The sequence below is a fragment of the Globicephala melas genome, chromosome 2 (genome assembly GCF_963455315.2).
Source record: "Globicephala melas chromosome 2, mGloMel1.2, whole genome shotgun sequence".
NCBI classification, from domain to species: domain Eukaryota; kingdom Metazoa; phylum Chordata; class Mammalia; order Artiodactyla; family Delphinidae; genus Globicephala; species Globicephala melas.
Window position 1 is genome coordinate 103,127,465 of NC_083315.2, and position 15,412 is coordinate 103,142,876.

Sequence of the window (15,412 nt, forward strand, 5' to 3'; positions counted from 1 at the left end):
GCATCCCAGACACTGGGACAAGAAAAGTACTGAGAGCTTAAGGATTCAAAGGAAAGACATGACAGTTACGGAATAAGCAGTTGCCCTTTGACAGACGTGTCCTGTAACTAACGTTACACGGAAAGGACTAAACAAAGCAGAGTTAAAAGTGGAAGCTGAGCGCCTTCAAAGCCCAAGTGACAAGACCCTGCACGACCGGAAAGGCGTTAAGACGGTCGGGTGGGCGGAGAGTGCGTTGATTGGCAGGGGTGGGGCCAGGCTCGTCACCCGCCCCCTCCTCCGCCCGGGCTCCTCCAACCCCTGGGCTGGCGGGGGTACAGACTGAGCGAGGGACTGGGCGTTGTGCCGAGCCGCCTGTCCTCCTTCCCCGCTCCCCTGCCGCGTTCCGCGGGCTGGACGCGCTGGAGAAGTTGAGCAGCGCCCGGGCCGGCCCTGGGGGCTGACAGTCGGTAAAGTTTGGCCCAAAGAGGAAGTGGCCTCAAGCCCCAGCAGGTGGCGGCCAGGCCTGGACCGGGGCGCTTGCGGCCTGCGGGCCGGCTCTAGGCGAGGGCGCGCCCCAGCGCCGGTCTTTCAGCCGATTTCCGGGGCTTCGGGGGCCGGCCTCGGGAGAGAGCGAGGCGGCAGCCGGGGAAAACAACTCCGAAGTTGGCGAGAGGCACCGCCCCTGCGCTCGGGACGCCTCCGCCCCCCACCCGCCCCCAGCCCTGGCCTCCAGAGCACCGGTCGAGGAGCCCGGGCCATGGAGGCCCCTCAGGGAGGCGACACTGGGAGGCCAGGACGCCCGGAGTGGCGCCGCCTCCCCACTGGGTAGACCACCGAAGCTCCGGGACTTTTCTTGCACCTGCGGACGGCTCACGATGCTGCCGGCCATCCTTCTCCTCCTCCTGGGTAAGAAACCGAAAACGAGACTACTCGCCCGGCAACCCGCTCCCAGGGCTGTCACCGGGCCCAGGGGCTCTAGCTCCCTTCCTCCTACGTGGCCCCTCACCTTACCCTGCCTGCCCGTGCCCGGCACTGCCTGCCCCAATCCCCGGGAACTCTCTAGCCGCTCTCCTCAGCCCGCAGCCTCCTTCTGGCTTCCGTAGATCACCGTACCCACTCCATAGGCCCTGCTGCCGGACCTTCCTCCGAGGTCACACACCGCTGCCTTCCTCTGCTCCACCACCCCTTCCTGTAAACTACCCGGAAGCCGCAGATGGCTCCCTTTCCTACTTGACTCGCTCAGGTGAAGAAAACTCCGAAGCGTGACTCTTGCCCTTTCTCGCTCTTCCTCTAGGAGACGCTGTGGCCCACCCAGACAGGATCATTTTCCCAAATCCTGGTGAGTAGAGGATGCCCCTGGGGTCCCATGGGCTTGGTAATGAGGCAGGACCCAAGAGAAAAACTCTCTCTGCCTTGAATTCCTCTAGTACCTACCATAGTTTTAGAGTGGAGCTCATCCACCCTTTATTTTATAGATGGAGAAACTGAGACCTAGCATAAGCCCTCAGCCGGTAGTTATGTATTTTTTCCCCAAATATCCATCCTTGATCGGCCTAGCCAAAAGGTAGTCTCCCTGAGGATAGAAACAGTATTTCCCGGTTCCTCCTGGCCCAGTGGCTGGCACAAAGCAGACCTCATATTGTTTGTGGTGTTGATACTTAAGGGGGAACTATGATGAGTGTGGAGAGACAGGGGCCTGCTGAAGACTATGCCTCTAGAGTGTGTGTCGCTGGGGCAGGGGAGTTTCTGTGCTCCTTCCTGAAGAACCCAGGCCCTTGGAGGAGGCGTGGCATGGTAAGAGGCTCTCAACCGATGTCCCTACCTTCCTCTCTCTCTCCAGCCTGTGAGGACCCCCCGGCAGTGCTCTTGGAAGTGCAGGGCACCTTACAGAGGCCCGTGGGCCGGGACAGCCGCAGCTCCCCTGCCAACTGTACCTGGCTCATCCTGGGCAGCAAGGAGCAGACGGTAACGGTCAGGTGAGAAGCAGAGCAAGACCCTATTCCTTTCCCCCACCCCTCCTCCTCTACCATGGAAAAGACTTCAGGGATCTTCTCCATGGAACTTCCATCCCTGTCAACAGGGGGAAGAGTAGAATTAGACTTGGCCTAGTCTTCCCTAAAAGCCTGGCTTGCTCCATGGTGAATTGGAACTGCCTGGAGTGGACATCTAGCTTGGGTCTTGTCATCTCTGAAGGACAACAGAAACAGTCCTTTCCTCTAGAAACAGTCCTTTCTCTCTGATATGGCTGCTTGGAGGAGTCCTTCAATCCATTGCACATCCTTGCCTGGGATTCAAATCTATTCCTTCATCAGCTTAGAACCTTCCTCAGCCTCCCCAGACCTTTTTTTTAAAAAAATATTTATTTTATTTTGGCTGCACTGGGTCTTAGTTGCGGCACGTGGGATCTTCGTTGGGGCATGAGGGATCTTTAGTTGCGGCACACAGACTCTTAGTTGCGGCACGCGGGCTTCTTCGTTGTGGAATAGGGGATCTAGTTCCCCGACCAGGGATTGAACCCACGCCCCCTGCATTGGGAGCGCAGAGTCTAACTCACTGGATCACCAGCGAAGTCCCTCCCCAGATCTTTTAAACAGTCCAGGTCTCCCTGGGCTCCTCCAACCGTGGGCCGTGGGGTTGGGGCCCATGTTGAGTACCTAGCTATTTGCTTCCCACAGCTCACTTCCCATGGATTTACCCAGAAAAGGGTAGGTGAAGGGAGAGGGCAATCTGGGCAGAGGTTGTTGGGGCAGAGAGATCAGAATGCCATGGTGATCTCAGGTCTCACCACTGGGCACTGGGAGGGGATGGTGAGTTCTGGTTAATTAAGCTGTATGGTAATTGCCGGTTACTGCTAGCACCAGACTCGGGTGACAGTGCTGCAACAACAGGAAAGCAATGAATCTGTTCTAACTCAGTCCAGAACACAAGGCAGTTTTTCCAGAAGGCTCTAGGATGTACTCATGGTCTCATGGTGCCATAGGCCTCTGTTAGGGCTCTTGCCTTGATCACAAAGGAATTTGGCTAACTCCATTTTCATTTGGCTATTTGGATTGTGGATAAGCAGGTGTTCCTGCTTCTTGGAGTAGAACGGGCCTGACAACACTGGGGGAGGAAGAAGCCAGCAGTGGTCAAGAATATCTTATGGGGGCTTCCCTGGTGGCGCAGTGGTTGAGAGTCCGCCTGCCGATGCAGGGGACATGGGTTCGTGCCCCGGTCTACGAAGATCCCACATGCCGTGGAGCGGCTGGGCCCGTAAGCCATGGCCGCTGAGCCTGCGCGTCCGGAGCCTGTGCTCCGCGGCGGGAGAGTCCACGGCAGTGGGAGGCCCGCGTACCGCAAAAAAAAAAAAAAAAGAATATCTTACATCCTGCTCTCCTTCACCCCTGTAGGTTCCAAAAACTGCGTCTGGCCTGTGGCTCAGAGCGCTTAATCCTGCGCTCCCCCATCCAGCCACAGATCTCCCTGTGCGAGGCACCTGCCAGCCCTCTGCAGCTTCCTGGAGGCAACGTCACCATCACCTACAGCTATGCTGGGGCCAGAGCACCCATGGGCCAGGGCTTCCTGCTCTCCTACAGCCAAGGTGGGCTGGACAGGGCTGTCTGTAGTAGTGCCTAGTAGTGTCTAGTGTAGTGCCACTAGAACAGGCAGTGGAAGCCTGAGGGAGGAGGGGAGGATCCTGGCAGCTCCAGTGCCTCACAGCCCCTCTCCATGGTGCCTCTGCAGATTGGCTGATGTGCCTGCAGGAAGAGTTCCAGTGCCTGAACCACCGCTGTGTGCCCTTGGTCCAGCGCTGTGATGGGGTCGATGCCTGTGGCGATGGATCTGACGAGGCAGGTTGCAGTTCAGACCCCTTCCCCAACCTGACCCCGGGCCCTGTCCCCACCCCACCCTGCAATCACACCTTGGAAGACTTCTATGGGGTCTTCTCCTCCCTCGGATACTCACACCTGGCCTCAGTCTCCCACCCCCAGTCCTGCCTCTGGCTGTTGGACCCCCATGATGGCCGGCGCCTGGCGGTGCGCTTTACGGCCCTGGACCTGAGCTATGGAGATGCAGTGCACGTGTATGATGGCGCTGGGCCCCCCGAGACCCTCCGGCTGCTGCGCAGCCTCACCCACTTCAGCAATGGCAAGGCTGTCACCGTGGAGACACTGTCCGGCCAGGCCACAGTGGACTACCACACAGTCGCCTGGAGCAGCGGTCGGGGCTTCAATGCCACCTACCACGTGCGGGGCTACTGCTTGCCTTGGGACCGACCCTGCGGCTTAGGCTCTGGCTTGGGGGCTAGCGAGGGCCTAGGCGAGCGCTGCTACAGCGAGGCACAGCGCTGCGACGGCTCATGGGACTGCGCCGACGGCACGGACGAGGAGAACTGCCCCAGCTGCCCACCTGGACACTACCCCTGTGGGGCCGCTGGCACCCCCGGTGCCACAGCCTGCTACCTGCCTGCTGACCGCTGCAACTACCAGACCTTCTGTGCTGATGGAGCAGACGAGAGACGCTGTCGGCACTGCCAGCCTGGCAACTTCCGGTGCCGGGACGAGAAGTGCGTGTATGAGACGTGGGTGTGCGATGGGCAGCCAGACTGCGCTGACGGCAGCGACGAGTGGGACTGCTCCTATGCCCTGCCCCGCAAGGTCATTACCGCCGCGGTCATCGGCAGCCTCGTGTGTGGCTTGCTGCTGGTCATTGCCCTGGGCTGCACCTGCAAGCTCTATGCCATTCGTACCCAGGAGTACAGGTCAGTGGGAATGCAGCTGGCAGTAGAGGCGTGGGGACTGAGGGCGGGACAGGGCCTGTGCAGCCACAGAAGTCCAGAGGGCGCCCACGTTGGGGACGGGTTCTGGTGACCAGCTTCTGGGTTGGCTCCTAGGGTTGTCTAGCTTGGCAGGCGTGCTTCTCTGAGAGGGGGACCGGTCTAGATCTTGAAAGCCATCTCAAGGAAGGAGGGGGATGTCAGATGACTTTGGAAAGCCGTGGCCTAGCTCCGGGTGCCCTGGCTTGGGTGCAGAAGAAAGAGGCCTGTCCAGGCTGGGGCAGGCGGCTCTGGTGAGCAGCACCCGTGACCGAGCCGTCCTCGTCCCTTCCAGCATCTTCGCCCCCCTCTCCCGGACAGAGGCCGAGATTGTGCAACAGCAGGCGCCTCCCTCCTATGGGCAGCTCATTGCCCAGGGCGCCATCCCACCTGTAGAGGACTTCCCTACAGAGAACCCAAATGACGTAAGTCACCCTCCGCAGCCGGACTACCTCCCACTCCCAGCCCTTCCTTCTTTCAGGCTTCTGGCCGTCCCCACCCCCTCTGACTCTGGTGTCTTCATCCTCTCCTTGCAGAACTCCGTGCTGGGCAACCTGCGTTCTCTGCTACAGATCTTGCGCCAAGACATGACTCCAGGGGGCGCCTCAGGCACCCGCCGCCGCCAGCGGGGCCGCTCTATGCGCCGCCTGGTGCGCCGTCTCCGCCGCTGGGGCCTGCTTCCGCGAACCAGTCCCCCAGCCCGGACCCCTGAGACCAGATCCCAGGTCACACCTTCTGCTGCTCCCCCTGAGACCTTAGACGGCAGCACAGGTCCAGCCCGTGAGGGCGGGGCGGTGGGTGGGCAGGATGGGGAACAGGCACCCCCACTGCCTGTAAAGGCTCAACTGCCACCTGCCAGCACGTCTCCAGCCTTCCCCACTGTCCCCGAGGCCCCAGGGCCACTGCCTGCGGCGCCCCTGGAGCCATCACTGCTGTCTGGAGTGGTACAGGCCCTGCGAGGCCGCCTCCTGCCCAGCCTGCGGCCCCCAGGACCAACCCGGGCCCCACCTGGACCCCACACAACAGTCCTGTCCCCAGAGGATGAGGACGATGTGCTGCTGGTGCCACTGGCTGAGCCCGGGGTCTGGGTGGTTGAAGCAGAAGATGAGCCACTGCTGGCGTGAGGTGACCTGGCTCCCCTGGGTGCTCTATTCACAGTGACAGCAACCCTGTAGAGGGCAGCTCAGCTTCCCTTCCACTGCTTCCCTCCCTGTCCCTCAGTGTGAGGGCACCTGATGGGCCTCCCATGGATCCCATGTAGCTGCTATAAAGTTAGGTGTCCCTCAGGCAGGGAGAGGGCTCACACAGAGCCCCCTCTCTGTGCATGGCCAGAGACCACAGTCCTCCACTACCCTCTCCCCACACCACCACCATTTGGGTGGCTGTTTTTAAAAAGTAAAGTTCTTAAAGGGTCATAGGCCTGGACACTCCATCCTTGCCAAACCCACCCAAAAGTGGCCTTAAGGACCAGAATGCCAATTGGCTGGAGACTTCCAGCCCCCAAGGGGAGGATTTGGGCAGGCCCTGGGGTTTTGCCAATGGTGATCCCTCCCACAAGGCCTAGCTCATAAAAAGAGCACAGCAAATGCTTTTGTTCCATAGCCAGGTCATTGTCCAGGAAGCCAAGGTTGAAAATAAAGGAATCAGAAATTTAAGATTTTTGTAAATGAGCTGTGAGCATGAGCCCCGCCTCTCTGCCCATCTCAGCTTATGCTCCCCTCACCTTACTCCTCCCTATGAAGCCCTTTGCTCTGCCCTCCACCTCCTGGCCTTTTCCTATTTATCTTCCAACCACCCATCCTTGTTTTTTATACCACTCAGAGGGTAAGAAAATTCTAGGAACCCTAAGACTAACCCTCTCCACCTCCACTCGCTGCCTGGGGCCCAGCTCTACAGTGACTGACACCAGCAGTGAGCACCTAGCGTCCTTACTCACCGCCAGGCCGGAAGTCATGAGCCCGCTGGGCCCTGCAGCTGAGAAACTTCCCATTTATGGAGTACTCGCAGAGCACTAATCACAGAAGCAGACTGTCCCTGGTGAAACACTCCTGCCCTCCATCCTCCACCCTACCAGGCATTTTGTCTGTCCTAGGCAAGACAGATGAACTCGCAGCCAGGATGCCTCAAAGTGGGCAAAGATGCATCCAGAGAAAAATCATAATCATTCAGGGTGTGAAGATGCTAGCATCACCTTGGCCAGATCCAAGAGGTCTTCCTGGAAGAGGGCCCAAACTAGATCCTAAAGAATGCTGTCAGTAGTTGGTATAGAATTGTGAATTTTAGGCGAGGTGAGAGTCCATACGATAAGCAAACTAAGGGGACAGTAAGGGCTAGGGCTGTAAGAGGGACCCTGGACTTCCTGAGAAAGGGGCGCAGGAACACAAGCAATAGCCAGAGCCATAGAGCTGGAGAGGGTAACGGAGGAGGGGGGAATGATCTGTGAGAAATGTTGGGACCCAGCCTGTGGTAAGCAAGCTGACAGAGCGGTCCCAGAGTTTAAAAGGAAAATCAGCCAGGACAAAGGATTTAGAAAGAGCCTGTGGGAGTGGGTGTGATGCCCACAGGAGCAGAGCTGAGGCATTCCCTAACAATCAGTCCCCGGAGAAAGGGCTCCCCCTTAGGCTCCCTTACCCTTCCTGCCTGGCCCAGCCTATCCCCACCTCCCTGGTGGAGGGGCCCTGTTGATGACACACTGCCAGCATCCTCACACCCAGCACTAATTGCATACCGTTCCCTCTCCCAGCAAGCAGGAGCCTAGGGAAGTGGCCGAGGGGACATAGTACAGTCCTGGGACACTGGCATCTTGACTTGGGGAAGACTCAAGCACCTTTCACTCCACGCCCTCTCCAGAGATTGGGGAAGGGGCTCCAGAGATTCTCATCCTTGCTTGCTGTTCTCCCTCTGGGCCTGCCTTCCCCAGTGTAAACAATCACTGGGTCCCACCAGCATTAGGCCCAGTGGAAACAGTGAGGCAGGGAATGTTGATTTCCCCTCCCATGCCTCTCCATCACCTGGCCTCTGCCTCTCCCTGCTCCTCTCCTTCTCCGTAGCCAGCTCGAAACCTTCAGCCTGATATCCTCATCGTTGTCCTGCTCCAGACCTTTCACCTCCTAGGGGTATCTGAAACTTGAAAGTGGACAGAGATTTAAGGTAGAAGAATGTTCCTCATGGTGGAACGCTTCAGAATGCTGGAGGGAGGACTTGAAGGTAGAGTTCACTAGGAAGCCCTGTGCATGTAGATTTATGGGCCTGAAAGAAGATTCCTCTACGTGCTGGGTGTGTGATCTACGAGGTGCAAGCAGTAACACCGTTTTTGTCAGCCACAGTGAAGCCCCAGGTGGCGGGGAGAGGGGACTGACCTTGTACAGGCAGAATGGGGAAACTAAGATAGAGGGTCTTACCCAGGCAAGGGTGGGGCACTAGGGGGCTGTCACCCAAGTTATTTTCACCACGGCCCAAGGAAAAAGAAATGAGGCGACTTCAGATCCTATCAGGATAGACACCACTGTCCAAGGTGCCCAGTATCGGGGGTGTGGGACTCATGCAAAGGCCCTTGGTGGGGAGGAGGGAGGTGATCTCAGTTATGAGATGGGGATCAGGCTGAAAATCTGAGATAAATCTGAGCAGATACCAGAATTCGGTCCTTAAGGCGCAGAATCTGGGCCTGAACCAAGCTCCAGGCCACGCTGGGAGGGGAAAGGGACCCCCAGCCACACAGCCTGAGACTGTGGGAGCACCAAATTGTTGGGCAACCTGCTGAGTGCCAAACCCTTTATCACACGTAGCTAACCCTCACAACAAGGCTGTGCCGTGGGCATCACAGCCCCAATTCACAGGCTCATGAGCAGCTTCAGAGGAATACTGCTCCAGTCTCTACTGAGAGGCAGACTTAAATCTGGATCAGCTCGGTTCCAAATCTCAGTCTGTCCCACTATTACACAGGACCTCCAATTCCTGAGGGAGCCTTGACCTAGGCAAGTGCACAGCCTCTTACCAGTGGGACAAGAGAGATGGTGGTTCAAGATGAAACCAAGCATGCATCTATGGCCTAAGGCTGGATTGAGGGCAGGCAGAAGTCATGGTCAAGAATCTTCACTGGGGTCTCCAGCCACTGACACTCTTATCTAGTATCATAGAAATGAATTCTACCACCTAAATGAGTTTTCCAGAAACATAAAGCTCAACCCTTTACAATTTAAAACTTTTAAAAAACTCATTCTGGAAGGAAATCACTCTAAAACATTACACTCATCTTCAGCCCATCCGCACTATAAATCCTTCTGGATAGCTGAGGATCATTCATAGACACCAAAAACCTCGGCAGCAATGTTTTCAGAAGCTGTAACAGTGTCAGAAAAGCAATTTGCCTTAATGCCAGGTGACCTTGGACCACTTTTTAAATGCTTACGACTGCTTTAAAAGTTTTCTGTGATATTGCTTCCCTTGCTACCAAGCTATCAGGGGTCACTAGCTGCTGTAAATGTGCTTCTAATCTTTGAGCACAGGAACACACATGGACACATTAAAATTGTGAATAAAGTAAGAACAAGTAGGCTGTAACTGAGGACTGTAGAGTCTGTCCAGTGAGTGAAGCACATGAAGACTAGCTGCTTAAGAGTTCTTTCTGCTCCCTCTAGACCCCACAACGTTACCCTGTAGTTGACCTCCACATAAGTGAAGCGTCACTGCACTAGTAATCCCTAGATCACTATTTGCTTCTTCAATTGGAAAAGTCCACTGAAGATCGCAATATAGATTGTCCCCAATAATAGGAGACAGCTGGAATATTTAAGACAAGGAAGGCAGCATAGCATAGAGACGAAAAACAGTCTTTGGCATTGGAAAGATCTGGGTGGGAATCCTGGTGTCCCCATTTTCCAGCTGCATGATTGATTTGGGGCACAGGCCACTCACCCACCACTCTGAGCCTCAGGGTCATGAGGATGAAAGGAGAGAATGCAGGAAGGTGCTTAGCACAGCATCTGGCAAAAATGGGGAGAGAAGGGGCCAGGAAATCGGAATGTGTATTTGGGTCCTTGGGGGCACCGGGAAGACAAGAGTGGGAGCCTGAAGGGAAAGGGACCGGGCAGAAAAGGAGCAGTAAAGGAGCCCCGCTATCCTGGCTTCCCTCCTGCCCCAGAGGTAGGTGTCATTGTGTGTCTGCCCTGTGTAGCCCAGAAGGCCTGGGGCTGCCCCAGAGAGCACTGAGAAGGGGGCTGGCACCTGCACTGGGGATTGGGAACTTCTAGAGGGCTAGCTGTCTCTCCCTTTTTTCCTGCTCTGATTAACACGAGGTTGGTGGGCCAGGCAGGGAGGGAGAGATGGGGAAGAAGTCCCCACAATGGTTTGTACCCACCTGAACCTAGTGAAAAAATGAAGCTGCCAAACAAAGCAGCCATGTCTCCTTCCTCAAAGCCCCCATCTGCCTAGGGGCCAGGCCGGGAAATGGGTACTGCTGTGGGCCTTAGCCCAGAAGGGGTAATATGGGGAAGAGGGGGTGGCAGAGAAGCTTGGTGGCGGGGTGGCTGTCCTCCTGTCCCTGCGTCTTTTTTGGTTTCTTCCTTTAGCCCCTCCATTTAGCTACTGAGCTCCCACTCTGGGCTGAACACTGGGCTAAGGGGCTGGGATACGGAGACAAATCACACATAGTCCTGGCTCCTGGAGAAAGACCACCCAGGCCCTGGGTCCTTGCCTCCTCCCATCCTCAGCTCCCTTGCCCACTGACCCCTCACCCCACTTCTCTGAACCCATCTCTTCTGCCCCTCTGACTTTGTTCTGTTCATGTCTTAACCAGACTCCGCAGTGTGTGTGCTCCCAGAGGGAAGCGACGAAAAGGGGGCGGGGGGGGGCAGAAAGGAGGGAATCCCGCTGACATCACGGCTCATTAGCATATGTGACCTCATCAGGGGGTGGGACTGTTTCCCCAGGTGTCTAGGGGGAGGGCATGGGGGGGTGGTATTTAAAGGGAAAAGCTGACAGTGCTGCTGAGTGAGGGAGCGGGTGCTGCAAGCCGCCAGGCTGCACACGCACACGCACACGGATGCACACGGACCTCGACACCGACATGGACACGGACACAGAAACCACAGCACTCTGCCCCGCCAGCAGCCACCAGGCCTCCCCGCCAGGGACGCCCACACCAGGTGAGGGCTGAGCTGGCAGGTGCTGGCTGCAACCATGGGGGTGGGAGCTGAAGCTTTGGTGGGGAGGTCAGAACTAGGGGTTGAAGGAGCTCGAACGCAAACAGCAAGAGGGGAAGAGCAACTCAGGAAGTGGGGAAGCCTCCTGCCCACACTAGGACTGGGGCTCGTATGAGGTGCGGGGCTAGGGGACAGAGGTGGGCTGCCTAAATGTCCCCTCACCCATCACCCAGGGCTTCCCTGGGGAAACTGGTACTTAGCCCCTAGGTCTGCCTCATTCCCAAGAGGTTGGGACAGGCAGGAGGGAAGGGGGAAAGACGAGGGGCAGCCCACAAGCCTGGGAATCACGGGCAGGGGGCTACCCTGGGGAACCGTTTTGAGGGTTTCTCTGGCTCCTGGAGGCCCTGGCTGCCAGTCAAGTATTGATCCTGGGCTATTTCCAGCCTCTCTCTATCCCCCTTTGTTATGTCTGTGGTTCCTCCTCCAGTTACCCTGGCCCGTGCATTGTCACTCTCCCTGCTCCTGCTCTCTCGCTATTTCTCCTCCTCCCTCCCTTTCTCTCTCCCTCCCTCAGCCTCACGAGGAACACAATATTCTGTCAGACTCACAGGGACAGCCAGGGGTGCAGAAGGATTCTCACACACAGACATGCATTGGGGTATGCTTACCTACAGGGCCATGGGAAGAGGCAGCCCCTTTAACACACCCATAGAGACCCAACACACACATCTCAGTGAGCAAAGGCCCTTCCCTGGGAACAGACTCCCCACAAAGTTTTTGACTCTATCAGTACCCAACCCCAGAACCTGGGCAGCAGCTTCAGTTCATCCCCTGTGTGGGGATCATCAGTGTAGGAAGCAGGAGGGGGCAGGGCCTCCCGGTGGAAGGAGGGGCAGCCCCCGGCCAGAGGCCTAGTCTGGGGGTGTGCCTGTGTGTCAGTGTGAAGTGTGAGTGGGTGTGCAAGTCTGCACACAGGTGCCTCCCCTGCATGGGGCATGTTTTGAATGGGTTGTGGCTAGAACCACACTGGGCAAGCCTTCAGGTCAGCCCCTGGGAGCCCCACCAGTTCAGGCTTCTGGTGGAGTTCAGTGGAAGAAGGTCAGACCAAAGATTCTCAGCTCCTTCTGGGTCACGGTCATGGACTGGGCCTCTGAGGCTGGAGCAGCCAGGACTGAGTCCTCTGCAGGTGTCTAGGCATACCCCACTCATAGCTTCCTTCTCTTTGCCCCCCCAGAAGCAGATGCTACACTGCTGAAGAAGCCAGAGAAACTGTTGGCAGGGTTGGACTGGGGCGGGCCACCCCCTGCCCCGGGGGCCCCCAGACGAAGAGGAAGTATGCCTGTCCCCTACAAGCACCAGCTGCGGCGGGCCCAGGCTGTAGATGAACTTGACTGGCCACCTCAAGCCTCATCCTCTGGCTCCTCTGACTCCCTGGGCTCAGGGGAGGCAGCCCCCACCCAAAAGGATGGCATATTCAAGGTCATGCTGGTGGGGGAGAGCGGCGTGGGCAAGAGCACCCTAGCAGGCACTTTCGGTGGTCTCCAGGGAGACAGTGCTCACGAGCTGGAGAACCCAGGTATTTGGGGGAGCCCTGCAAGAATTGAGGGTGCCTCTGGAGCCCTAGTCAGGGATGGAAGAGCTCAAGGCATGAACAGTCCTGGAGGCCAGAACCTAAGAGAAACTGTTTCAATGCTTTCTGTGGCAACCTCCCTGGAGGGAGGGATCTAAAGGGCTGGGATCTAAAGCATCCCTGGTTACCAGGTCTAACAGGTGTTGGGGAGCCTCCTAATGGGCTCTATTCCCTGTCCCTATTTCCCAACAGAGGACACCTATGAGAGACGCATCATGGTGGATAAGGAGGAAGTGACTCTAGTTGTTTATGACATCTGGGAACAGGTGAGAACTAAGATGTGGCTGCAAGCAGGTGATGAAACCTGGGAGAGCTGAGGAGGGGCAAAGTATGGCTGAAGGCTGAAGGCTGGTGGGACTACAGCCCCTGGTTTTAACATGTAGTGGAACCTGACCTTTCATATATATTGTCTCAGAGAGCAAAGGCTCACACCTATGCACACACCATGGTATTGAGAGCTGCTGTCTGGTTTCCAGGATCTTCTGACCCAGAGGAAAGTTAGGATCTGGATTCGACAAACCCTGCAACTGCAAGCCAGGCTGAACACCCTGAAACTGACCCCCTCTGTACATTTTTCAGCCTAGAAGATCCTGATCTGAGAGGACAGAAGCTCAGGGCTCTGTAATGTCAGGGAAGGGGAAAAAAGTGAGGACTTGTGAATATTTGGACATAAATGATTACTATGCAGAAACGAGAGGCCAGATTACACACACTTGAATAGCATTCATTTTTTAAGAGCTTAAGCATAAGAAAGTAGGATGGGCTGTCTAGGATCCTATGTCCCCCATTCGCCCATGTGGAGCTCACATTACAATCTTCTCCCTCCTCCACAAACGCACCCCGAGTATGGAGATTCTGCCATTAACTAGCTCTGTGTCCTAAGCAGGTGGCTTCTCCCTCACATCCTGGCTCCTCATCCTTGAGGTGTAAGGTGCTGGGCAGGTTCTCCCATGCCTCCAGCCCTGACATTCCACGACTCTCTGCCCATCTGCAGGGGGATGCAGGGGGGTGGCTGCAGGACCACTGCCTTCAGACGGGGGATGCCTTTCTCATCGTCTTCTCGGTCACCGATCGACAAACCTTCTCCAAAGTTCCAGAGACCCTACTACGGCTCAGGGTTGGGAGGCCCCAACATGACCTGCCTGTCATCCTCGTTGGAAACAAGAGTGACCTGGCTCGCTCCCGGGAGGTCTCACTGGAGGGTGAGTACCCTGAACCTCATCCATGTTTGCAATCTCAGGGAACCCTCTCCCTTCCAGGACATCTCTTCTCCATAAGGACTTTTAACCTCCTGGGTGCACAAAATTGCAGTTAGCCCCAGGCTAGGGGCAGACTCTCAATGCCCACGCCTAGGACCCCAGACTCCCTTCTCCTCCCCCTCACCTCTTCTCAAGGCCCCTTCCTCCCTCCCCCTCCACACCACCACCGCCCTCCACTTAATCCCTGCTTGTTCTATCAGTTGCAAGAGATCCATTTGCCCCAATCCCTTTCCACTGCACGCCCTGGGCCCCCCAGGCCCAGCCTCGCCCGGCCCCGGGCCCAGCGCAGCCCCGTGGGTGGGCGGGCGGGCGCCTGAACACGTCCCTTCCTGCAGAGGGCCGCCATCTGGCAGGGACACTGAGCTGCAAGCACATCGAGACGTCGGCCGCGCTGCACCACAACACGCGGGAGCTCTTCGAGGGAGCGGTGCGCCAGATCCGGCTGCGGCGGGGCCCGAACCGCGCTGGGGGCCCGCAGCCCGAGTGGGGCAGGCCCGAGGGCCCCGCGCCGCCCACGCGCCGCGAGAGCCTCACCAAGAAGGCCAAGCGCTTCCTTGCCAACCTGGTGCCGCGCAACACCAAGTTCTTCAAGCAGCGCTCCAGGTCGTGTCACGACCTCTCCGTTCTCTGAGCCGCGGTCGCTATGGTCACCGCGGTCGCCATGGTCACCGCGGTCGCCATGGTCACCGCGGTCGCCATGGTCACCGCGCCCTCCGCTCGCCCGCTCGCCCCCTCGCCCCGCCCCGCCCCCGTCCGGCTTCCTCTGTGAAGACAGTCTAGGAAACCAGAAACTCCCGGGACGCCCCGGTGTGACTACGGGAGCCGGGCCCCCCGCCCCCGGACCCCGGCAGGCGTCGCCCCACCCGCTCCGCGCGCTCTCCGGTTACCTCCCGGCCTCGGGGCTCCTGGAAGGCGAGGACGCTGACCCGCGGGGGTCGTGCAGCGGCTGTTGGGCGGGGCGGCTTCCGGCGGGCGGGGAGGAAAGTAGTTCTGCGAGGTATTTTGTTTTTTTGTTAATTCACGCTTGACCACCTCTCCCGTAAAGAGATGCTAAAAGCAAGAGCTGGAAAAGTGCTTTGTAAACTCCTTTACAGTTTTCCACCTTTGTACTCAGCGCGAATATGCCTCAACTTTAAGAGATCCTTAAAGGTAAAGACACGGAGCCGCTTCTTTGAGACTTTCCTAAAGCGTCCTGGCTCTGATCCGCTACACTTGTGCACTTTGCCTTTAAGAAGTTCTTAAAGGCAAGGGCCTGGAAGCGCTGTTCTTCTGAATTGATTGTGATTTACCACAGCACTTCCCCTTTAAGGTTATTAAGGGGAAGGTGTGCAGAGACTTGCCTGAAGAGCTGAGCGGTGGCAACCCGCCTTTAGCCAGGTCCCAGGAGGCACCAGCAAGGCAGCCACCCTTCCCTTTTCAATAAAGAATTTTTCTACTGCACTTGCTTACTTTGACCCTCTGTTCTCAAAATCCCCCCACGGAAGGGATGGGTGGATTTAGGTTCCTTGCTCCTCTGAGCCTGAGTTTTCTTGTCTGTAACGGTTCTAGGGAGACTCCGGAACTGACTTAGTCCTGGAGTAGTCATAACAAGGGGCAAAAGGCCCCT

At 57.2% G+C, this 15,412-nt stretch overlaps 2 protein-coding genes across 2 annotated transcripts; both read left to right on the top strand.

The window, feature by feature from the left end:
• Window positions 1-268: 268 nt before the first annotated feature.
• LRP10 (LDL receptor related protein 10) lies at window positions 269-6,435 on the top strand. The gene is made up of 7 exons (XM_030854516.3): window positions 269-888; window positions 1,277-1,321; window positions 1,823-1,958; window positions 3,372-3,562; window positions 3,706-4,723; window positions 5,073-5,202; window positions 5,314-6,435. The coding sequence occupies exons 1-7, from the start codon at window positions 858-860 to the stop codon at window positions 5,899-5,901; spliced, it is 2,139 nt and encodes a 712-aa protein (XP_030710376.1). The 5' UTR covers window positions 269-857; the 3' UTR covers window positions 5,902-6,435.
• A 4,329-nt stretch (window positions 6,436-10,764) lies between these two features.
• REM2 (RRAD and GEM like GTPase 2) lies at window positions 10,765-15,193 on the top strand. The gene is made up of 5 exons (XM_030854517.2): window positions 10,765-10,920; window positions 12,152-12,493; window positions 12,740-12,813; window positions 13,542-13,749; window positions 14,142-15,193. Exons 1-5 carry the CDS (start codon window positions 10,818-10,820, stop codon window positions 14,435-14,437), a joined length of 1,023 nt encoding a protein of 340 aa, XP_030710377.2. The 5' UTR covers window positions 10,765-10,817; the 3' UTR covers window positions 14,438-15,193.
• The last annotated feature ends 219 nt before the right edge of the window (window positions 15,194-15,412 follow it).